The sequence below is a fragment of the Mus caroli genome, chromosome 2 (assembly GCF_900094665.2).
Source record: "Mus caroli chromosome 2, CAROLI_EIJ_v1.1, whole genome shotgun sequence".
NCBI lineage: Eukaryota > Metazoa > Chordata > Mammalia > Rodentia > Muridae > Mus > Mus caroli.
The window spans coordinates 146,291,021-146,315,815 of NC_034571.1; the positions used below are offsets into that span (position 1 = coordinate 146,291,021).

Genomic DNA, 24,795 nt, shown 5'->3' on the forward strand with positions numbered 1-24,795 from the left:
TGTATGTGTGTGTGTGTGGTGTGTGTGGTGTGTGTGTGTGTGTGTATGTGTGTATGTGTGTGGTGTGTGTGTGTGTGGTGTGTGTTTGTGTGTGTGTATGTGTGTGTGTATGTGTGTGTGTGTGGTGTGTATGTGTGTGTGGTGTGTGTGTATTCCAGTACACAGAAGACAAAGTTGGTTCTCTCCCTCTACCATATGAGTTTCCAGAATCAAACTCCTGTCATCAGGCTTGATGGCAGTGCTTTCCCCCGTGAGCCGCCTTGCCGACCCAAGCATTTATTTCTGAACTGTTTCTTGGCCACCCAGACCAGGCAGACCAGGACTGTCCAACAGAGCTTTCTAACATGGAGAAGGAATATGCTAAATGGAAGTGCCTGCAGGTGCTGTACACGCTGCTGGCCCTGGTCAGGTGTGGCTGCTAGGAAGCTGAAGGAAGAAGTGATTTTCCAACTTCTATTTTAAATGTGACTCCCAGCTACCATATTGGTCAGGACAGACCTGGATTTTCACTTGGGCATGTTCAGTATTTCACATCAAAGATCATGACACTGGAAACTCATGCTGTCCTCCAGACTCCTGTGTCCTCCTCCTCCTATATGTATGTATCTTGCGTATACATACCACATCAGGCTCCAGGAAGCCTCTCAGTCTAGGAAGCTCATCGCCATCTGAGCATCTATCACTTCCAAATACTACATAAGCTCTTTCAGGAGCTTCATCTCATTTAATCTTGCAACCCTAACATCAAGTAAAAGAGAAGCCCAGGGTAATTAAGGTTAGTTTACACCCTGAGATCCAGGCCTCTAAAGCACTGGTTCTCAACCTGTGAGTCAAGACCCCTGCAGCTTTCACAAGGGTCACACATCAGCTATCCTGTGTATTAGATACTTATATTGTGATTCATAACAGTAGCAAATTTATACTTATGAAGTAGCAATGAAAATAATTTTATGGTTGGGGGGTCACCACAACATGAAGAATTCTATTAAAGGGTCACAGCATTAGGAAGGTTGAGAACTACTGCTCCAAAGGGAAAACTCTATTGCCACTGGCCTGTCCCAGCACCCAGTTTCCTGAGGAAGACATGGAAGGAGTATGGAGTAAGTGACCATCAAGGCTAAGTCTGCTTTATCTTTGGCAATTCTCTTTTTTAACTCTTTGCTATTCTAAGGCCAAAAGCCTCTGGCTTCTGGCAATTATCTCCTGCTAGTAGCAGCAAGAGATTAAGAAAGAAAAATCTAACTATTTGGGTTCTTTGCTCTTCAACTCATGGGCTCCTCACTGATCAGATGAGAGGCTTGGTGTTTGTCAACACTTTATGAACCAGAGAAAAAAGAGGAGAAAGAAAGGAAGGATTCAAACACACATGTAGACACAGACAGACACACACACTTTGACCAGGCCCAACCACCTGCCTCAACAATTCCACAAGTGTTCATGCATACTTACATAATACACATATACCTACATGTATATGTATGTACATATATATAGTCAGATACATACACATATTGACATATTCTGCATACATTCAGATATATATACAAATATATATATTTGGTGGATGGGGCAGAGGCCCAGATGCCACACTTTATTTCTTCTCTCTGGCCTTTGTAGACCTTCTTAGACAAAAGTTCTTTACAAAATTACCTCATAGATAAAATGTTACACAAAAGGGAGTTACAGAAGGATGTCAATAGTAAGTTCAAAGCAGTGTTTCATTCTGTAAGTTCATTATAAGTTCAAAGCAACAGTTTCACATGGCCTTGCTTTATCACATGGCCTGTGGCTTCATCCTTGGACCTGACCAAGAATGATTTCCTTGATCACAAATCTGTACCAAGCCTATTTTCTTATCCTAGAACAATTAGCCTATGACATATGAAGGTTTACAGAGCGCTATTTGCAGCTTTTAAAGGGCTCAAAATAAATTTAAGAATTATAAAATCATCAATTTGTCTACACAGCATTACTACATGAGAGTGTAAATTCATGTTGATCTGCCCAATAGGGTAAGCTGATGTCCAGGAATCACTAGGCTATGTAACAGTGACAGGAAAGGCATATCAGCAGCAAGAAGTAATCCTGGGACGAAGTCTCTACGGACCCTACATTCTTAGAGCTCACCTGTCACAGGCCATCCAAAATGGTGGGCCATCTCCAGAAAAGTCACTTGTTAGTCTTGGCCCCTCCTAGATGGCTTCTGTCACTCAAGTAACAGAAGTCTCAAAATGGAATAATCTGAAAATAACTGGATACCTAGAATCCCAATCCTCAGAGGTACTCGAGAGCGTGGTCGCTTTGTCTTCAGGACTTTCAGCTGATGTAAACGGTTCCAGATGGTCTGCTCAGCCTTCTCCCTGCAAAGATCCAAAGTGGTGAAAATGAGCCAAAAATAAACTGCAGAGCAAAATAGAACAGGACAACGGAAAGAAAAATGAAAGCCATCTGAACCCTTTCACAGGTATCTACCTTTAACTCAGGGAAACAAACTGGAAAAGCACCACTTGCTATCATTCTTTTACCCTGATGATATCCTCCCAATACTTGTAGAAATCCAGACTAGCCTTAAACAAAACTCAAAAACCACGTTCTTCACAAACCCTTCCCCAACTCTTCTGAGAGTCTCCTCCCTTTAGGTACACTCCATCTTAACTCTGCTTCTCCTGAACTTGAAAATCTGCTTTTGTTGTTTCAAACATTCGGTAGCCCAAGCCCACCTAAACCTCATTGTGTAGCCTAAACTGTCCTCAAACCATCTTCCTTGATCTCCCAGCTACTGGAATTGGCTACCACCCTGGCTTGTTTGATGTTTACTTCGTATTTTCTGTCAGATGTTAGTGGGCTACTTATAGATTTGCCTTAGTCCCAGTATCAGACCAAGCTCTTAAAGCCTGGCTTGGGCTGGTGAGATGGCTCAGTGGGTAAGAGCACCCGACCGCTCTTCCAAAGGTCCAGAGTTCAAATCCCAGCAACCACATGGTGGCTAACAACCATCCGTAACAAGATCTGGCGCCCTCTTCTGGAGTGTCTGAAGACAGCTACAGTGTACTTACATATAATAATAAATAAATCTTTAAGAAAAAAAAAAAAAAAAAAAAAAAGCCTGGCTTTATGGAAGGTTCATTTCTGAATCTCTCCTAACAACCAGCTCAGCATCAATCAACAGAGGCCCCATAAGAAACACGTCAGATCAATGAGTCAATGTTAAAGGCAGCTGTGGAAACACTAATAGTAACAGGCCTGAACAACAACAAACAGAAGAGGGTGTGTTTGCTTGTTTTTAAACTCATTTCTTTAATTTGGTATGCATATGGGTGTTTTGCCTACATGTATGTTTGTGTACCCAACAGCTGTGTGCCTAGTGCCTGTAGAGGGATCAGATCTGTAGGGGGTGCTGAGGTCCTATTCCCCAACTGGCTCTTGATCAATAAAGATGCCAGGGACCAAGTGCTGGGCAGAAGGAAAGAGATGGGATTCCAGGTCCTCACAGGAAGCTAAGAGATGCAGGAAGAAAAGGGAGATGTCACCATGCTTTGGAGGGAGAAAAGGTGACCAGTCATCATGTGGGATCTCAAGCTGAGTAACCATAGCCCGATTCCCCAGGAGGGAGATTAGAAGTGCACAGCAACTGAGACAATAAGGCAGGTTCAAAATAAGTTTGTGTGTGTGTGTGTGTGTGTGTGTGTGTTTCATCCACAGATCTGAGGGAACATGAACAAGGCTGGTAGCACAGTCTGCCAGGAGCTTAAAGCAGGGTGGCAAAAACTACATGCTACACAGATGCCCTGGAACTGGAACTGAAGATAACTGTGAGCTGCCATGTGGGTGCTAGAAACTGAAGAGCAGTCAGTGCACTTAACTGCTGAGCCACCTCTACAGTCTATCACTTTTGATGAACTTATGACCAAGTACTTCCTAGCCACCTATGAAGATGCCACTTATCTCTTTTCAGAATTCTATTTCCCAACCATCTGGCTACACATCAAATCAGGTACATACATTACAAGAATATGCCATTAGGAGCCAGAAAACATCAGGAAATGTAGGAGCTCAGCACTTTTGGTTTAAAAACTCTATAATGTATAGATCTTGGTTTGGGCATTTTTGTAGCTATTCTTCACTTTTTAGGCAGATCTCACTGTGTAGTCCAGAACTCACACTCCTCCTCCTCAACTTCTGCAGTGCTGGGATTGTAGTGTGTACTACTATGCCCAGATAGCATGGGTTTTGTAAGAGAAACAACCTCACACATAGCTATTGTGAGAATTAAATTAATACATCCATGTATACTGTTCACATGGAATCCAACACACAGGTCATGCTCAGCAAATGTCATCCAGTTATATCAGGACTATCTCTAATATAGGAAAAAAATCTTAACTCTCACTGACCTGCAGCCATTGGTATATCGCCATAAGCAAGCCTCCTTGGCATGATTATACACAATATATTCACTTCTTATGGAAAGAACAAATGTGTAGGGGCTAGAGAGATGGCTCAGTGGTTAAGAGCACTGTCTGCTCTTCCAGAGGTCCTGAGTTCAATTCCCAGCAACCACATGGTGGCTCACAACCATCTGTAATGGAATCTGATGACCTCTTCTGGTGTTTCTGAAGACAGCTACAGTGTACTCATATAAATAATAAATAAATAAAACTTTTAAGAACAAATTTGTACCTGATAGAACACGTGACAAGAAGGATCACATCAGCCTAGTAGAGAGCAAGAAAAAGAAACTTAGAAACTTTGAGAAGAGCCTTGCAGAATCACTACCATGCAGTCCACCTGCTTTTTTTCTATTATTATGATAAAATAAATCCTATCATTTTAACCATTTTTAAGGCTATAGGGCTATAACAAGAACACTTGAATGCTATACTGTAACCACTCCCACTGTCTCCTTTGAGAACTTCCCAATGAAAGTTCTTTATCCATTATGCATTAACTTCTTAAGCCTTACCTCCACTCTCCACAAGCAATCTTTCTCAAATTCTACATCCTCCTGCCTCCACTTCCCAAGGCTAGGATTACAGCCACATGTAATCACAACAAGTTTGATAACTCCTTTCCTGAGGATGAACACCATCACGAGAACTCAAAACAGCTGAACTAGAATATGCCTGTCCTGTGGTACACGTCACTAAGAGAAATTAACACGTCACTCAAAGGAACTAACTCAGCAGACAGCAACCTCTTCCTGAGATTCACTGCATCTAAGAACCTGCACCAAAGCAGAGGAGCCCAAGCCCAGGAAACAGGGAAGCAAGGAATTCAAGTACCTCTTGGAGGTTGCTCGTCCGAAGGTAGCCACTCTTCTGTAAAATGGACCAGGCTATCTCTGTGTCGTTCACGTTCATCTGACAGCCATAGGTCTCAAGGTAGACTGCAACGAAAGGCAGGCTGATTCCAAGGTAGGCAGAGGGCCACATGTCTTGGGCCTCCCAACCAAAGCCCTCAGAAACACCCAAAGCAACTGATTATCCACAAAGTCCAATGTTGCCTCAACCCTAAAACACCATCAACTGCCAGAAATTAGTAACAGCCTTTCAGAACAAGAAAGTACCATATCACATACACACGCCTATTATGTGCATAGTATCGGAAATATAAGGGAAGTGTGCCCCTTTAGAATCAAGGAAATAGGCCTATAGAAGCAACTAAAACAGTAAGGGCTAATGACCCTTTTTATTCATCTAAGGAAAACCTAAATTCAAGTCCCTGTATTACATACAGTCCTCCCTCTAAACAAAGGGTTCTCTAGCCTCTGGAAGCAGCAGCACTGGCCAGAGGGTACACACCACAGATTAAAAATGAAAATGACATGGTCACATTATGAAGTAAAAATACAAATTTACACAAAGTTCGAAAACATGAATTTCACACTTCAGTAGGCTCTTTCAAATCATATTTCTAGTTACAACCCCATTACCACCAGCAGACTATAATTCCAAGTGGAAGCCAGGCATAGTGGGTCATACCCATAAAGCCAACACATAGGAGGCCAAGGCAGGAGAACCATGGATATGAAGCCAGCCTGAGCTACACAGTAAGCTCCAGGACAACCTGGGCTAAAGAGACATATTATTTCTCAAAAAGCAAAACAAAAAATGAAACAGAAAACATCGGGGTTTTTGTTTTGTTCTGGCGGAGTCTCAACTAGATAGCTTTGGCTAACCTGGAACTCATTTTGTAGACCAGGCTCGCCTTGAACTCACAGAGACCCCACTGCTCTGCCTGCCAAGTGCTGAGATCAAAGGTGGGTGCCACATACCTAGCCAATTTTCTTCATATATATTTTGGAAGATAGTAGGCACACATGCCATGGCACCAGTTCGGAGGTCAAAGGACAACTGTGGCAGTCAGCTCTCTCCTACCATGTGGGTCCCAGGGATCAAACTCAAGTCATCACACTTAAGAGCAAGCAACTTTACCTTCTGAGTCATCGTGCCCAAAGGAAAAAAATTCTAAATCAGAAGAGGTGGCAGACATCAGTGATTCCATCAGTTAGGAGGCTGAGGCAAGAGGGTTGAGTTCCAGACTAACCTAGGCTACACAAGACCCAGCTTCAAAAAACAGGGAATAGGCTTGGGCAAGATGACTCAGTGGATAAGGCCTCTGCCACCAAGCCTGATTTTAACCTCTCAACTCACATGGTGGAAGGAGACAACACAAGTTATGCCCTGACCTCCACAGCTGCTGCACACTGACAATAAATGATGTAATTTAAATGCAATCCTAAAAATTATAATTAAAACGGGGATTGCAGTATCTCCATACGTAACCAGTGAGTGGACTACAATTCACGTGTGCACAGCTTTGAGTGTTTTCCTGAGGAGATGAGGATGCTGTGGATGGAGCTCAGAGCATCACAGATGCTAGGCAACCACCCCACCACACAACTCGCCCCCAGCCCAGCCCTTCAGTTTCTTTAGAGTAATGCTACTTCGTGGGCTCTGATGGTTTTATATTAATCAACCTACCCACACTATCAACTTCCTAAAGCCAAGAGCAATCAGGCTACAGAGGCTGCAGGGGAGCAAGGAAGCCAAAGGGAAAAAAATAAAGCCAACCTTTTCTCTGCCTTCCTAGAAGTTCATCCCCTGAGAGATAGGGAGGTGGGTCCTCCACCTCTGGAGAAGATGGTTTCTCTTGAGGAACTGAAGCACTTCTTAAAAAATGCTGAAAAGTCGGTCCAGTGGCTAGCCTGGAGCTGAAATCCTTCTGAGCTTCTGAGCTCTTCCCCTCTGGACTGGGACAGGGAGTGCTGGACACACTGCTTTGTGCTCTGCAGGTCTTAAGCAACACCCAGCACATGGAGGTGAACGGTGCTGACAACCTCTGTGCTTGGAGGACACACTGTAAAGGATGCATGGCACCTGCAGCCCCAAATCTGCAAAGGAATGAAACACACCAGTATTTACAGCACACTCCATACAGGACTGCTCTGGACACTCCTCCTCGATAAAACAGAAAAAATGCTTTTTGGGGGGGGGGGGGAGCAGGGCTCATAAGAGGTGTTGAGACTTAAATCTCAGGATTGTTCTGGGCTGGCCTGGAACTCAACTTCCTACGTAGTCCAGGCTGGGCAGATTGTGAGGTTAGGTGGTTGGTTGGTTGGTTGGTTGGTTGCTGTTTGTTTGTTTGTTTGTTTGTTTTTTGAGATCTTCTTATGAAGTCCATACTGACCTCCAACTTTTCTCATTGCTCTCACCTCAGTCTTCCAAATGCCAGAATCACAACCCAGTTCCAAGGTACTGTTTTGTTTTATTTTGTTTTGACAGGGTTTCTCTGTATAGCTGACTGTCCTAGAACTTGCACTGTAGACCAGGCTAGCATGAAATTCAGAGATCAGCCTGTCTCTGCCTCCTGAGTGCTGAGATTTAAGGTGTGCACCACCACCTCCCTTAAGGTACGTTTTATGATAGTTTACCTTAATCTAAGCATGGTAAACCTATATTCCCAGTAACCTGGGAGGCTAAGGCAGGAAGATCATTTGAGCCCAAAAGTTCCAGGACTGCCTGGACAACAGTGAGGGTTCTTAAAACATATCATATCTCTAATTTACAGGTGAAAATAAATAAAGGCGGCCCAGTGCCATGGCTTAGTGGATGAAGGCACCTGCCACCAAGCCTGACTCCCTGAGAGCCACACAGTAGAGAGAAAGAATTCTTTGCCATAGATTCTTCTATCTCTACACACACACTATGTATGGCACATTCATGTGCATGAGCACAGGAACAAAAACCAAATAAATAAAATGTAATTAAAAAAAAAACACACACACACACACACTAACCTACTCTCTTGTCGGAGAGGAGACTTTTGGTTTGAGTTTTAATTTTTTTCACATTTTTTATGCATATTATGGTATGTGAACTTTCAAATCATCTACCTCTGCCCTTTAATTGTTGTGTGACCACGTTTTTACAAGTCAAATTCCCACCTCTGGACTACAAATGTCACATCCATTTTGGAAAAAAAAAAAAAAGTACAATAGGACCTTACCCCTTGCCAGATGTTATAAGAATCACACATTAAAAACCTAGATTGGGGGTGGGGGTGCTCTAAGTAACCCCTTAGAGCCACTATCTTCCAAAATATACTTAGAGCACTGACTGTTCTTCCAGAGCCTGAGTTCAATTCCCAGCAACCACGTGGTGGCTCACAACCATTCACTAGCAGCCCATACTTCATTTCAAAGCATGGATCTTGGCCGGGTTCTGGGCGCGCCTTCATGTCTGAGTGTTGGGGTGGGGAACGGTCCTTTCTGATGAACCTGGTGGAAGGTTCAAAAGCTTCAAGTTTTTACACAGCACAACGCGGAACCACCTACCACATCCAAGCGTGTGAGTGCTAGGCGTTGCGGCGGCACTTCGTGAGCCCCGTAGCCCCCCTCCGAGGCCTATCAGACCCCATATCTGCTTCACAGGGCAAACAAACACTAGGGCTTGGAAGGACGCTGTGACTTGGCCAAGGACACACAGGAGCCGGCAGCGGGGCTGAGCTACACTCGCAGCGGTCCTACTCAAGGCCTAACACTGCCCAGTGATACCTTCTCCTAGCGCTTCTGGCTTTTCCTGGACGGTGCGAGCCCGCCCTGCGCCACCGCAGGTCACCCGCAGGACACTAAACTCCATCTCAAGCCTCTCACCTCCCACAACTGCAAGGTCCACGTCCGAAACCGGAAACTGTCGATCTGCGTGGGTTCCCTTCTCAGGAGTCCTCCGCTGCGCGCCTAGGCGTGAAACTTCTGTTCCGCCGTGACTTCGCCCGCGGTGTTCTAACGGAAGTGTTTCCTGCCGGCCTCGAGTCCCAGGACCCTGGCTTTGAAAAATAAAGACTTGAGACCTACTACTTCTTTAAATGCTAATACCCCCTCCCCCCCCCAAAAAAAATAAAATAAATAAAGCTTAAAACCAGGTAGGCGGGCTGGAGAGATGGTTCAGCGGTTAAGAGCACTGAGTGCTCTTCCAGAGGTCTGGAGTTCAATTCCCAGCAACCACATGGTGGCTCACAACCATCTGTAAAGAGATCCAATGGATGCCCTCTTCTGGTGTGTCTGAAGACCGCGACACTGTACTATTATGCATAAAACAAATAAATAAATCTTTTTCTTAATAGAAAAAAAAAACAGGTGAGCAGTCTCAGAGTCTGTATCTGCCTTTGCCCCAACAGAGTAAGGGATTCTTAGGGGTGTTCTGCCCCCCGGAAAATAGGAGCTCTGACTTCTCCTCAAGCCTGTCACCCGTTAGCTCCCTCCTGCCATATGTACTTTCCTTCCCTCTCCTCACCAGACCCTTTAAGAAAAGGGCCACCATGGGGCTGGTGAGATGACTCAGCGTGTAGGACACTTGCTGTTTGACGACCTGGGGTCTAATCCCCAGAACCCACAAGGTGAAGGGAGAACTGGCAAGCCCTCTGAACTTCACAGATAGGCCATGGGACATGCGACGTCTCACTCACACACACACACACACACACACACACACACACACACACACTTCTCCGGACGCTGTAGCACACTTTCGTTTTCTCAGGAGGCAGAGGCAGGCTAATTCGAAGCCAGAAAGAGCTACATGGTAAAATTCCGTAGTTGATGGATAGATGGATGGACAGACAGACAGATGGGATAGAATAAATGTAAAAAGAAATAGAAAAGAAGCTAAACAGTGGTTTCTGTGGCTAGCTCTGAACGGCCTCGCCTTTCCTGGATCTCCCAGATGGCCCTGAACAGCCTAATTGTTCCTCACTACCTCCTAACCCTACTCCTGTCACATTCCTGCCCTGGCCCTCTCAGCCATTCTCCCTTCCCTGGGGATCCTGACTCTAGCCAAACATACCTCTTCTCCCGCAGACCTAACCCATAGTCCCTACACTCAGGAAAACGCTGAGGACAGGATTCAGCCAGATCGGAGCCCTGAGGTCAGAACCACCCTATGTAGCATAAGTGTTTTTCCAAGCTTCGCCATAAATCCTAGTTTTAAAGTGTAAGACATTTAAGTGTAAAACATTTGGTTGAAGCACAAACTGCAGGTGGACAGTTCAAAAATCTACAAGCATAGAATGAGTAGCAAAGAGGCGCCCCCTCCTGGCCTCTTCCTGTCATGACTCTCACCAAGAGATTGGATTTGGAGGGAAGGAGTGGGGGGCATTCCCAGCCTTCCTCTTTGCCAAGGGGCTTTTGTTGTTTTGTTTTGTTTTGTTTTGTTTTGTTTTGTTTTGTTTTGTTTTGCTTTGCTTTGCTTTCATTTATGTGTTTATGTATCTGGGCAAGAAGCTGGAAGTACTTCTGTGTGGAAAGCCAGAAGCTAGAGTTGGCTCAGTCTGTAGGACACTTCCAAATGAAGCTGAAGTTACAGGCAGTTGTGAACCACCTAATGTGGGCCCAGAATCAAACTCTAGTACAATCCTCCAAAAACTGCTCAGCTATCTCTCCAGCCCTCCAACAGTTTCTGTAATACATTACCTCTGCATTCTCTGGGTAAGGCATTTTGGACCTCATTCTCCTGTTTCAGAGACAGTCTCAATGAGCGTGTCCCCTCCATACCATAACCTTCAAGAAAGTGGACATAGGAGGTAGGGTCTTCACAAAGTGACTAGGTCATAAAGGTAGAACCTCATGGTTACCTTATTTAAAAGAGCCCAAGCTGGGCACAGTGGCACACACCTTTAATCCCAGCACTCAGGAGGCAGAGGTTGGTGGATCTCTATAAGTTCGAGGCCAGCCTAGTCTACAGAAAACGTTTCAGAACAGCAAAACAGAGAAAGAGAAAGAAAACCCTATCTTGAAAAAAAAAAACAAGTTTTTGAAAAGACTCACTCATTTTACAAATGCGAGGGTGAAGTGGTCATGTGCAAAGGCTCATACAGCAGTCCTCGGGACCAGCCGCAGTTCACTCTGATCCCAAAGCCCTATTCTTAGCACTGACTCACTCAGCCTCAGACTGGCTGGGTTCCCTCTGGGGCTGTGCTGGCTGACAGTTGAATAACCATAGCCAAGTAGTGACTGCTGACTCCAGTCTCCTTGCCTGTAGGGTGGCAACTGTGTGGTGAATACATTGCAGTGTGGGGAAGACATGGATAAGGAGTGGGGCCGAAGGATCTGGGGCTGTGGCAGTAGTCCACTGTGCGTTCCCGGGCTAGTGTGGGATTGAGGGACTGGTGAAGGTTAGAAAAAGAAACAAACTCCTCTGATTCCAGAAGTTTGGGGACGCCGTGTTCTGCCGGCTCTAAGACCTGAATGTTCTACCTGCCACGATCATCTTTCATCTAATTCTGCTACTTGGTGAAAGTGGCCACCGTGAGCACTCCTTCCCCCTCCACCCCACTGTGACTGTATGTTCTCTTCACCACTGTCAGGCAGAGGACCTGAATGGCCCATGTCATTGACTGTTCTTTGCATTCCACAGACCTACCCACGGGGCAAGCACACCCTAAGAAGCCCAACCAACAGCCCAGAACAAAAGCACCCTGCCCAGCCCAGTCGTAAAACTGTCAATGCACAGCCCAGGCTCATGAAAGGAAATGTCTGCTGTTGCAGGCATAGAGACTGGACTGGGTTTGTCCAGGGTGGGGGTCACTGGTGTCACAGGAATCTCAGGAGAAGCTGACTGAAGCATGTCCCCCTCCACTGCATCCATTCCAGTGTCTCCTCCTGACAGAAATGAAACCAGGTAAGGGAGCCTGGTCCCACTGTCCCCTCTGCTAACTCCCTGTGTCTGACCAATTGGAATCACACTTTTGATTGCAGGGGATTTTGATGGATTTCTTCCTGCTGAGGATAAAGACCTCTCAACGTTGCTCTCTGCCACATCACCGGGGACTACAACAGATGTATCCTAGATGCTTCTGGGTGAGCAATTGGTTGGTGGATATATAGGTGAGATAGATGGGTAAGGAAGACTGGAAAATCTCTACTTAACCACATCTCCCCATTTCCTAGTGCCTAATTTCTAACCAAGCTAATTAAGTAACTTTATGGGACAGTTTCCTCATTGGCTGGAATTTCATAAGAGACCTCAGACAGGAAACAATCCAACTCAGCCACTCTCAAATTTCTGACCCACAGAATGGAAGACAGGATGATCTGCTAGATTGTAGGGTCACTTACCACAGAGCACAGATAAAGCCAGTACTCACTTGAAGACCCAGTTCTCCAGGAAAGGGGTCTCACACCTTGTTCTGGTTCCTCTGGGACTACAGAGCCACCTCAGAGTCCCAGTGTAAAGACACAAACCACAGACATGGTGCCAGGCTGCCTATGTGCTCACAGGCTGTTTATTATTCAAGATGAAGGAGAGGAGAGAGGAGGAGGAGGAGAAAACCCAGATGCCCCACGGGGCTCAAGGGGAAGTGAACAGAAAGGCTCCTCTTCTTCCTCTTGCCACTGACCCAGAAGACTCCGGCTGCAGAGATCTCAGGGTGGCTTAGGGCCTCCAGGAGGCCTGGCAGCTCTGCTGTTGGCTGGGGACGGGATCCACACAGGGTCAGGTCCCAGGCTCGGAATGGCTTCTGTGTACACAAAATATCTCTCTTGGAAAGGCACTGGTGGAGGTGAGCAGTAGGAAGGCTGCCCATCACAAGCCAGACTCGCTGTCCCAGGTCTGAGTTCTGCTTCCTCAGGCTGGTCTCTGAGGCCCTAGTTCCCCTCCTCTCCCTTCCCTCAGCCCACAGACGAGCAGGCAGTCAGCAGAAGGACAGGTCAGGCCACAAGATGAACGATCCTCTTCAGGGCTGGTGCATCTGACAGCTTCTAGGCCAAGAGCCCCAAGCGGGTGACCTTGGCGGACAGGAAAGAGTGGATGATAAAGACCATCGTTTTGGGACACGAGTGCAGGTCCAGCTGCTGCAGAGTGGACAGAGAGAAGGGTCAGGAATTCTGTCCAGACTGGCCTCCAGAAGAGCATCCCCACCCCCAGGATGCAGAGGTGGTCCTCCACTTACGATCTCTCCTTCAGCACCCCCAAAGTCCAGGAAAAGGAGACTCGTGCCGTCATCTGATGACATCTGAAGTTTCTCGAAGGGCTGTCGGAGCAGCACGGCTCGGGCTGCTCCAGGCTCAGCTGCCCACAGGGTGAAGCCCTTGTCAATGTGCACAGACAGGCTGCAGGGACGGCCATTCCATGTGCAGGCTGCAGGAGAGCAGTGAACACAGACCCTGGCACCTCAGTGATCACAAAGCCCACTCAACTCCTAAAGCAGCTCCAGAACCTGCCTGCCGTTCCTCCATGGATGGGAGGCTCCCTCTGTCATGACACCGAACAACTACTGGCCCAGCCACCCTATCCTAAAATACAGAAGGTGGGCCTTCGAGGACCCACTGCTGCATCTTGCTTCGTTTCCAGCAAAGCCACCTGTGTTAGGGAAGCTTGGACTGGGGTGTGGCTCAGTAGAAGAGTATGTAGCTATCATGTACAAGGACTTGGGTTCAATTCTCAGCACAATAAAATAAATGGGAGTTAAATTCTGTGATGGACACCATGTTTACCCCATAAAGGTGCAAGATTAGCAGGCTAAATTTAAATTTTATATAAACTGGATAATTTAGATTGACATAAGAAAGTATTCACGGTTTACCTGAAATTCAATCTAACAGGTGCCCTATCTTACCTACAGCCTCACCCCCAAGACAGGATCTCACTGTGTAGCCCTGGCTGGCTTGGAACTTGCTATATGGATCAGGCTGGCTTCAAACCCACAGAGATCTACCTGTCTCTGCCTCCCCAAGTGCTGGAATTAAAGGTGTGTACCACCTCGAATCCTCGCCAGCAGAATCACAGGAATAACATAAGAAAAGACACCAGGAAGAAATGTCTCCCTTCCTCCCAGAGCATCTGCATACGCCAGACAGGGGCCCCTGGAAAAGCCCAACCTCCCTCTAGAAGCACCATAAAAGAAGAAACTTGAACTGAACGCCTCTAGGCACAAGAGGCTCCACCTGGCACACCTGTAGACACTTCTTGTACGCCTTCAGCAGCCCGATGACAGCCATCCACCAACTGTCGGGTCCAGGCTGCCAGCTCTTGCGGCGACTCCACACTGAACAGGTGAGTGTCCACACCGTGCCGTGTACCCGTGCGCAGGGCAAAGGAGAGTTCTGCATCATAGGGCACTGAGCCCTTGGAGGGGCCTGAGTGCACCAGCCTGTGTGCAGAGCAGAGGGCCAAGCATGAGGCCTTGGAGCAGGGTGGGGCCGAGGCAATGACCTGCATCCTTCAGCATCTTACAAGGGACAGGAGTTGCGGGGGTTCATCTCCTCCATCTTCCCCTGACGCTTATTTCAGCCTTAGTCATGTCCTCCACACATGTGCTTTCTCTGACTGAATACTCACGCTCTCCCTCGCACTTGGCTCAATCCCACTTCCTGTAGATCGCTGTTCATATATCCCCTACTCTGTCTAAAGGAGCTCTTTGTCACTACCAGCTTACTTTTCACCAGGGTTGCAGAAATTGTACACTCTGAATGCTTTTGTTATTTGGATGGGGTTTCACTCTATCACCTTGGCTAGCCTGGAACTTGCTATATGTAGATCAGGCTTGATTCTTCAGCTCCTACCCACTGAGTACTGGGATTACAGGCATGTGACCCACACCCAGCTGAAATTATATGTGTATGTATATAATTTGGCCCAGCCAAAATGATACATTTTACTTATTAGTTTTGGTAGGCTTTTGGCTGACCTTTTCAAGAGCTAGACTAGGGTAAAAGTTCTTGTCTATTTTATATAACACTATATTCCCAGTAATTTAAACTATGGGCACACAGTAGGTGTTTAATAAATACCTGTCTTAATTAACAAGTCACTAGATTAGACAGACAATCTAAAACCTATTACTTGTCAGCTGGCACAGAAACCAGGCTAGGCAATCATGGTAACCATGGTAACAAGGGCCCCAGACCCTGCAGCTTGATTCTCACTTGCTGTGTGGCCTTGGGCAGCTCACTGTCCCTCTCTGGCCACCAAACCTCTAAGTTCTGGCTCTGAGCCTCTCTGTTCCTCACTCCACCCACTCTTAGTTTCCCTTGCGAGTGTTAACTGAAGCTCCCACATTCCAGCCCTGAGCCTCAGACCATCCAGCCCCCAGACTTCTGAGCCACATTCCCTATGTTTCCCACATTTGCTCTGGACATGACTCAGCATCTCTGGAACCTCCTCTACAGACACCCCAACTCCATTCTCGCTGCCCCCAGCAGCGCATGCGCGCGCACACACACGCACTCAGAACCTCCTACTCACCCACGGCCTCCTGCCCATCTGGCAAGCACTGAGCCTGTGAGCTCCCACCCATGCGATTTCCACTGCAAATGCCACAGTTCTCCATCTGTGTCCCCACCCACCTGCTCCCCTCAGCCGCAGGCCTTCCCAAAGCTATGGCAGCCTCCCAGCTTCTGCCCTTCCCTTCCCAGTGAATGTTCTCTGTGGCAATCGCAGAGCTTCCTCTACATCACAGCCCCGGTCTCCTGACTCCCAGCTTAGCCCCTCTGGCACAGCTTGCCACACGTGTTAAGATAGTGCTGGGGCTGAAGAACGGCTCAGTGGGAAAAGTGACTGCTGCCCTAGCATGAGGCCTGAGTCTGGGTCCCTGGCATCCATGTAAAGCCAGGTATGGCAGCAGCCGTTCACAGTCCCAGTGCTATGGAAAGCAGAGACAGGGACGCTGACCCTTAGCCTGTCAGTCTAGTCAAAACTTCAAGCTCTGAGTTCAATGAGAGACTCTGGGTTTTTTTCTTGTCGTCGTTTTGGTTTTTTTCGAGACAGAGTTTATCTGTGTAGTCCTGGCTGTCCTGGAACTCACTCTGTAGACCAGGCTGGCCTCAAACTCAGAAATCTGCCTGCCTCTGCCTCCCAAGTGCCGTGATTAAAGGCGTGCGCCACCACGCCCGTCTGAGACTCTGTCTCAAAAACATAGTATGAAGTGGCAGTGACAACACATGCCTTTAATCCCAGCAGCTAGAGGCAGAGGCATGCAGATCTCTACAAGTTCAAGGCCAATTTGGTCTGTGTTACAAGTTCCAGACTATCCAGGGATACTTAGACTCTGCCTCACAAAAATTATATGTATGTTTGTATGTATGTATATGCACAGAAATATATGTGTGTGTATACACACAAACATATGTGTGTGCTTACCATATATGTATATATACATACATATGTACATGGACATGTTCTAGCACTTCATACCTCTATACCTCTGACCACTCCAAAGATGTTCTACCACCCCTCCTCAAAAGGCACACTCCTCACTCATCACGGTCCATTGCAAATGTCACCTCCTCCTTACATCTCCCTTGGCCAAGTCAGACAGTAAAGTATCTCCTATAACCTTCAATGTAACGGCTCTTCGGTGTCTGTCTCCCAACTCTGGATTCTCTCAGAGGTAGTAATTGTCCCCTGAACCATGCAGTATCAGATGTAGGTGTCAGTAACTAAGTGACAATTGTCACTTTCCATTTGTCTGCTCTGAGCCTCAACTTTATAAATGAGGAAAGTGTGGCCGAGAAGGAGTGGAATGAGCCTCAGATCACCTGGGGAATAACTGGAGGCAGAACAGGGCTAAGGTTTGGGGCTTCTGGGGCCTATCTGGAATACCACCTTCCCAAGCCTGCGAGCAACACAGTTCCCCTGCTCCTCGGTACCTGGTGGCAATGAGCGGGGCAGTGCGGGTCGGCCTGCTCAGGGCCTCTCGGCTCTGAGGGAGAGAGCAGTAGAAGAGCAGCTCCTTCTCAGTCAGCAGGGCCAGGGTTGGTGCCGTTCCCCCGCTGGGCAACTGCAAGCAAAATGGTAATGAGGAGAGTGGAAGGGAAAGGAGTCCCCGGGCCAGGAGGAAATGGAGTGATAAGGGGTACCGGAAGTGGGACCCAGCAAGCACCTGTTCTGTCAGCCAGCCAATCTGCTTGATGTCCTGGCTCCCAGCTGTACCTGTGGCTGTCAGCAGAGCCTGGAGCTCATCTTTGACCCAAGGTATGAATGTGCCGATCTGCGCTTGGATGGCGCCCGCCCATGACCTTGCGCTGGCCTCATCCTTGGCCCTCAAGAAGACAGCGTCCTGGCCGTCCGCTGCACAGATCTCCAGGTACCTGAAGGCAAAGTGGGATCCAAGTCAGGCATGTCACTGGTCAGCTATCCAGCCTAGGCATGTGACCCAACAAACCCACCCACTGCCAAACTGGAGGAAACCACACCGGGCATCCATGAGAGATAAGGACTGAGTTTGGTGCTAGAGTCTCAGCCAAAGGTGTTAGATCCTGGCAGGATCTAGAGACAAGAAGCTACAACACACACACACATACACACACACACACAAATTTCTATACACCCACTCAAACATGTGCTAGCGGCTGCAATTATGGTATAGAGATCTTTTCTCCTGGTTTCTATGAAAGGTTCCTGCTGAGATAGTTTTCCAGTCATCCCTGTTGCCTAGAATCTAATTCGTCTACTAATAGGGGAAATACATTTAAAATCTTAAGATACAAAGTTTACTTATAATAAAGACATAGGCCAAGTGGTTTACAAGTATCAAGTAATCAAAGCACTATAGAGCTAAGGCAGGCAAGAACACACTAAAGAGACTCTACCCCCACCCCTAACCCCCAAAAAGCCAGGTCTGGTGGCTCACATCTGCAATGCCCACACTTGGGAGGCTGAGGCAGAAGGATTCGAAGTTCAAAGTTATCACTAGGGCAGTCAAGATGACTCAATGGGTAAAGGCACGTGCAGCTAAGCCTAACAATTCCTGATTCCTGAGATCCACATGGTAGAAGAGAACTGATGCCTGGAAGTTGTCCTCTGATCACCACACATGTGCACCAGTGCTCACACACACAGGGAGAGACAGAGAGACAGACGGACAGACAGACTGAATAGATAGATAGATAGATAGATAGATAGATAGATAGATAGATAGATAGATAGATAGATAGATAGATAAATAGATAGATAGATAGATTTAATAACTGAGTGTACTGGCTGGTTTTGTGTGTCAACTTGACTCAAGCTGGAGTTGTCACAGAAAAAGGAGCCTCCCTTGAGGAAATGCCTCCATGAGATCCAGCTGTAAGACATTTTCTCAATTAGTGATCAAGGGTGGGAGGGCCCATTGTGGGTGGTGCCATCCCTGGGCTGGTGGTCCTGGGTTCTATAAGAAACCAAGCTGAGCCGGGCGGTGGTGGCGCACGCCTTTAATCCCAGCACTTGGGAGGCAGAGGCAGGCAAATTTCTGAGTTCGAGGCCAGCCTGGTCTACAAAGTGAGTTCCAGGACAGCCAGGGCTACACAGAGAAACCCTGTCTCGAAAAACAAAAACAAAAAAAACAAAAAAAAAAAGAAACCAAGCTGAGCAAGCCAGGGAAGCAAGCCAGTAAGTAACATCCTCTATACCTCTGCATCAGCTCCTGCTTCCTGACCTGCTTGAGTTCTAGTCCTGACTTCCTTTGGTGATGAACTGCGATGTGAAAGTGTAAGCTGAATTAAACCCTTTCCTCCCCAACTTGCTTCTTGGTCATGGTATTTGTGCAGGAATAGAAACCCTGACTAAGACACTGAACTATCTAGACTATATGAAACCCTGTCTCAAAAAGAAAAAAAAAAGTTGGAAAACAAGAGAAATTGAGTAGAGAGAAAAGAGAAAGTCCATGCCAGAAAGTATGATGGGAGAGTTCCAGGGGGGTAGCAACAGTGGTGCTGGAAAGGGTTTCCAAAATGTTTTAGGTTACATTAAAGATTCACTCCCTTTGGATTTCTGTACTACATGGAGTAGGACAGAAAACAGAGGCTGGCTCCCAACAACTAGGCTATCCACCTTTAACCCCTGCCTTCCTCTACTGCTGAACTAGAAAGCAAAGTACTTGAATTCATGGCTTCCCTTGCAGGTATGCTTATCATGTGACCAAATTCTAACCAATGAAGTATACAGAGAAGTCTCTAGACATGAAAGTTAAACCTGACTATGCCGGGGCCTATCAAACACGGAAGTGGATGCTCACAGTCAGCTATTGGATGGATCACAGGGCCCCCAATGGAGGAGCTAGAGAAAGTAACCAAGGAGCTAAAGGTTTCTGCAACCCTATAGGTGGAACAACAATATGAACTAGCCAGTACCCCCCGGAGCTCGTGTCTCTAGCTGCATATGTATCAGAAGATGGCCTAGTCAGCCATCAGTGGAAAGAGAGGCCCATTGGTCGTGCAAACTTTATATGCCTCAGTACAGGGAGAATGCCAGGGCCAAGAAGTGGGAGTGGGTGGTTGGGGGAGTGGATGGGGGAGCGTGTGGGGGATTTTTGGGATAGCATTGGAAATGTAAATGAAATAAATACCTAATTTAAAAAAAAAAAGTTAAACCTTTCCTAGATGATAATCTCCAAAGACAGGATCCACCAAATCCACCCCTCCCTACACATAGTCTATTTCTCCCAGCAAAAGTATAAAATTCAAAATACCAGATGTGATGTTCCCATCAATTGCTAAGTGAGAGCAGAAGGACCAGAAATTCAAGGTCTTCCTAGGCTAAGCAGCAAAATTGAGAATAGCTTCATCTACTAGAGACCATTCCTTTAAAAAAAATAATAATAACTATCAAAAAGAAGCCAGGACTACTCCCTAGACCAAGCAACCAGGCAGTGGTGGAACATGCCTTTAATCCCAGCACTTGAGAGGCAGGTGGATCTTCCTGGTCTACAGATTGAGTTCCAGGACAGCCAAGGACACAGAGAGAAACCCTGTCTCAAAAAGGAAGAAGAAAAAGAAGGAGGAGGAAGAGGAGGAAGAAACAAGCAATGCATACCATCACTCCATAAACTCACTCATGCATCCACGTGATCCAGTTGTTAAGTGCCTGTTACACGCCAGCATGGATGCTGCCATCATGTTCATCACTTATATACATCACAGATATCTTTTGTTTGTATTATCTGAGTATCCCCCCCCCATTCCAGCCTCACCTGGGCTCTGGGTCAGTGGGGGTGCACCTCCTTGAGATATACGCCATCTTCAAAGATACGTGTTTGGCCTCACTGAGGTTCCGGGGTTGGGGGCCAGGGGAAGAAGGCTGCCGCTGAAGAGGCGAGGCAGGAGGTGAGTCCCAGCCAACGGAGGTCCCTCCAGCAGAATTCTTGAAATATGGTGAGACCTCCTTCATGTACTTAACTGGTCAGGAGAGAGGTCACCTGTTACCATTGTGGCATGAACCCCATGCCGTACGTATCACAGTTGTCACTAGCTAATTAAGAGCTTAATTTATGACTACTATTATACATTTCTAAGCTAAAGTCTTTGGCGAGGGGTGGAAAATATTGGACACACACAAGTACCCATGTTCTCTTTTAACCTGGTTTATGGACACGTGACTACCGAGAACAAAGACCACACTGTCCAGCTTCCTTTGCAGCAAGGTGTGGCCAAGTGATTAAGTTCTGCAAAGAATCAAAAAGTTTGGGATTTTCAGGCGGCCTGTCCAAAAAAAAAAAAAAAAAAAAAAAACCAGACCACAGAGACAATGGTAGCATATGCCTGCAATCCCAACCTGGGCTACAGAGTGAGATAAGAGAGGGCAGGGGAAGGGACAGAAAACAGAGAAATGGAGGAGAGAGAAGAAAAAAGGGAGAGAGGGATGGAGAGGAAAGAAGCAGGGATGGGGGAGAGAGAACAGTAGCTGTAGCAAGACAGGCTCAGAGCACCAAGATGGAAATCAGGATGTCTGGCTGCTAGCCGCTGTCCTGGCGCTTGCCTCTACCTCTCCGTACTTCTTATCTGCCAGAAGACACTGAATGAGATAGTTCACTATGGTAGTGTTCATTATTATCCTCCAATACAATAATAGTCCTTTAAAGACTTCATTTCCCAGGGTCCTTTGCATTTATAAATAGCCATGTTAGTAAATCTGGCCAATAGCACAAGAGAAGAATAACGTCTGTGAATAGCAGGCTTCTACTGCTAAGGGAAGGGGTATCCTTTCCTTTCTCCCCTCTGCTTCCCTTTCACTGCCCGGAAGCCAGACTGATAGGGTACCATCTACAACATGAGGGCATGAGCCAAGGAAATCCAATTAAAATAGAGATAGCAGGAGGCTGGAAAGAAGGCCTAGCCATTAAGGGTACTTGCTGCTCATCCAGAGGACCCAGGTTCTATTCCCTGTACCAGCATGGCAGCTCACAACTGTCTCTAACTGCAGTTCCAAAGAATCCAATGGCTTCTTCTGACCTCAGTGGGTCATTCAAGCACATGATACAAAGAGATATATGCAAGTAAAAATATCCCAACACATAAAATAATAAAATAAAAATAATTTTTAAAAATTAGATAGTGCAGTCCAGTCCAACTGGACATAAACAGATGCAATTATCTCAGAATTACTTACCTAGACAAAACATTTGAGCTTGAGCCATCGAGCACAACATGCATACACACACACACAAATAAATACTTAAACTTTTAAAAATAATTTTTTGCAGCAAAACATCTACTAGATATGGTGATACCAGAGCCTGTAATCCTAGCTATAAGGAAGGCTGAGGGAGAAGCATCCAAGGTTTGAAGCCAGCCTGGGTGATTTGGCCAGACCCTGCTCAAATTTAAACAATACAAAACAAAACAGGCCAGATGTGTATCATATGACTGTAAATAAACCAAGCATTTGAGAGATAGAAAAAGGGAAATCAGGAACTTGAGACTAGTCTGGGCCACACAAGCCCACACAGCTTGCCTAGCATACACAGGTACTGGGCTCCATCCAACACCAAAGAAAAGAGGAGAGGGGGAGGAGGAGGAGAATGCACAGAGGGAGGTGTGACTTCAGCAGAATACTTGCCTTGCGTGTTCAAACCCCTGAGTTCAATCCTTGGAACCACAAAAAAAGAAGGAAGGAAGAAAAGAGGGAGAACGAGATAGAGAGAGAGAGTTGGGCACAGTGATCACACCTGTAATCCCAGTACCTGAGGCAGGAGGACTGCCAAGAATTGAATGCTATAGAGTAAGTTACAGGCCAGCCTGGGCTACAGAGTAATACTCTGCTAAAAAGAAAAGAAAAGAAAAAACAGGAAGATGAAAATGAGGAAAATGGAAAGAAGGAGGAAGAAAGGAAAGGAAGAATGGAGGGAGGAGAAAGGGAGGGAGGGAGGAAAGGAGGGAGAGAAAGGAAAAAAAGAAACTCCTTTTTTGGGGTTTTTTGGGGTTTTTTTGTTTTTTGTTTTTTGTTTTTTTGGGTTTTTCTCTGTATAGCCTGGCTGTCCGGGAACTCAATTTGTAGACCAGGCTGACCAGAAATCTGCCTACCTCTGCCTCCCAAATTGTGCGCCACCACACCCGGCCTAAAAGAAACTTCTATTACATTGCTGGCCTTTATAAATTTTCTTTTTAGATTTATTTATTTATTTAATGTATATAAAGTTTTGCTTGAGTGAATGTCGATAATCATATGAGTCCCTGGTGTCCTCAGAGGTCAGAGGATGACACTGAGTGCCATGTAGGTGCTGGGAATCAAACCCAGATTCTCTGCAAGAACCATAGGTGCTCTTAACCACTGAGCCCCCTGTCCAGCCCTGCTGATGGCCTTTTTGAAACAAGGTCTCTTAGAATTGACCCAGGCTGACTTAGAACTCAGTAAGTAGCCCAGGCTGACCGCTCCCCCAAATTGGAGCTGAGGCATGTGTGGTCATGTCAAGCCAATGGTATTACCTTTAAGGCACAATAATTTATGGGTCTTTCTTACTTGGGCAGTTAGTGGCTTAAGCAGTATACATACCCAGGGTACCCTGGCAGGTCCCCCCTGTATCACTGAGCAGGTATAATGGACCTTCTCTGATGGTAGAAATGTGTGGCCTGTGCTCTGTACAATAGGGTCACCAGTGGCCACACAGAGCAATGAGTATACGAAATGAGACTAGTACAAACCAGCAGAATGGTTTAAAAGATTTATTTGTTTATTCTATGTGGATGAGCACACCTAGATGCAGATAGCCACACACACCAGAAGAGGTAGCCAGATCCCCGGAGCTGGTAAGACAGGCAGTATTACCGAGATCCATCTGATCTGAGTGCTGGGATCCGAACCCTGAGCTGGTAAGACAGGCAGTATTACCGAGATCCATCTGAGTGCTGGGATCCGAACCCAGCCCCTGTACAAAAACAGCAAGTGCTCTTAACCCTTGAACCATCTCCCCAGACCCTAAACAGAATTTTAAAAAAATTTTTTTAGTTTATTTATTGAATATATGAGTGCTCTGCTGCATCTACATCTGCACACAGGCCAGAAGAGGGCATCAGATGACCTTACAGATGGTTGTGAGCCACCAAGTGGATGCTGGGAATTGAACTTGGGATCTCTGGAAAAGCCATCTCTCCAGTCCCTTAAAATTAATTTTAATTTCAGTTAAGTTAAAAATTTTAAGTTCTGGCTGGAGAGATGGCTCAGTGTATAAGAGCACTGTCTGCTCTTCCAGAGGTCCTGAGTTCAATTCCCGGCAACCACATGGTGGTTCACAACCATCTGTAATGGGATCTGGTGTCCTCTTCTGGTCTGCAGGCATATATGCCAGCAGAACACTGTATACGTAGTAAATAAATTAAACTTTTTTTTTTAAATTAACTTTAAGCTAAGCAGTTATGGAGTTCCATCATTTAGGAGGCAGAAACAATGGGATCCCTGTGAGTTCGAGGCCAGCCTGGTCTACAGAGCAAGTTCCAGGACAGCCAAGACTGCATAGAGAAACCCTGTCTTTAAAAAAAAAAAAAAAAAAAAAAAAGCCAGGCAGTGGTGGTGCATGCCTTTAATCCCAGCACTTGGGAGGCAGAGGCAGGCAGATTTCTGAGTTCTGGGCCAGCCTGGTCTACAGAGTGAGTTCCAGGACAGTCAGGGCTACACAGAGAAATACTGAAGAAAAAAAAAAAAAAAAAGACCTCAGTTGGTCTGGAAAGATGGCTCAGTGGTTAAGGACAGTGGTTGCTCTTCCAGAGGTCCCAGGTATTGGCCAGCACATACATAAAGATCACAGCTCTCTGCAACTCCCGAATCTGACACCCTCACACAGACATACATATAGGTAAAACACCAATGCACATAAAATAAATAAATAAATTATTTAAAAAAATAATTCAGGCAGGCAGATTTCTGAGTTCGAGGCCAGCCTGGTTTACAGAGTGAGTTCCAGAACAGCCAGGGCTACCCAAAGAAACCCTGTCTCAAAAAAGCAAAGAAAAAAACAGAGTCACTGTCAAAAAAAATTAAAAATTTAAAAATTAGCCGGATGGTGGTGGCACATGCCTTTAATCCCAGCACTCGGGAGGCAGAGGCAGGC

The 24,795-nt window shown here is 46.4% G+C and overlaps 2 protein-coding genes across 3 annotated transcripts in view; both read right to left on the reverse strand.

Annotated features, from left to right (window-relative positions):
* Cdk5rap1 (CDK5 regulatory subunit associated protein 1) overlaps window positions 1-9,309 on the reverse strand; it is a 34,853-nt gene extending 25,544 nt beyond the window's left edge. The window contains exons 1-5 of one of the 2 annotated variants that reach the window (XM_021156629.2): window positions 9,155-9,309; window positions 7,074-7,393; window positions 5,283-5,386; window positions 4,681-4,715; window positions 2,260-2,360 (exon numbers count right to left, since the gene is read on the reverse strand). In XM_021156629.2, coding sequence (XP_021012288.1) covers window positions 2,260-2,360; window positions 4,681-4,715; window positions 5,283-5,386; window positions 7,074-7,374 — 541 coding nt within the window. In that variant the 5' untranslated portion in view covers window positions 7,375-7,393; window positions 9,155-9,309. The other variant, XM_029474196.1, reaches the window with a different exon arrangement.
* Window positions 9,310-12,747: 3,438 nt separating this feature from the next.
* The window catches only part of Snta1 (syntrophin alpha 1), a 34,052-nt gene continuing 22,004 nt past the window's right edge, over window positions 12,748-24,795 (reverse strand). The window contains exons 3-8 of the mRNA XM_021152927.2: window positions 20,446-20,650; window positions 17,377-17,584; window positions 17,144-17,274; window positions 14,450-14,646; window positions 13,447-13,634; window positions 12,748-13,348 (exon numbers count right to left, since the gene is read on the reverse strand). Coding sequence (XP_021008586.1) covers window positions 13,256-13,348; window positions 13,447-13,634; window positions 14,450-14,646; window positions 17,144-17,274; window positions 17,377-17,584; window positions 20,446-20,650 — 1,022 coding nt within the window. The 3' untranslated portion in view covers window positions 12,748-13,255. The remainder of the gene's footprint in view (window positions 13,349-13,446; window positions 13,635-14,449; window positions 14,647-17,143; window positions 17,275-17,376; window positions 17,585-20,445; window positions 20,651-24,795) is intronic.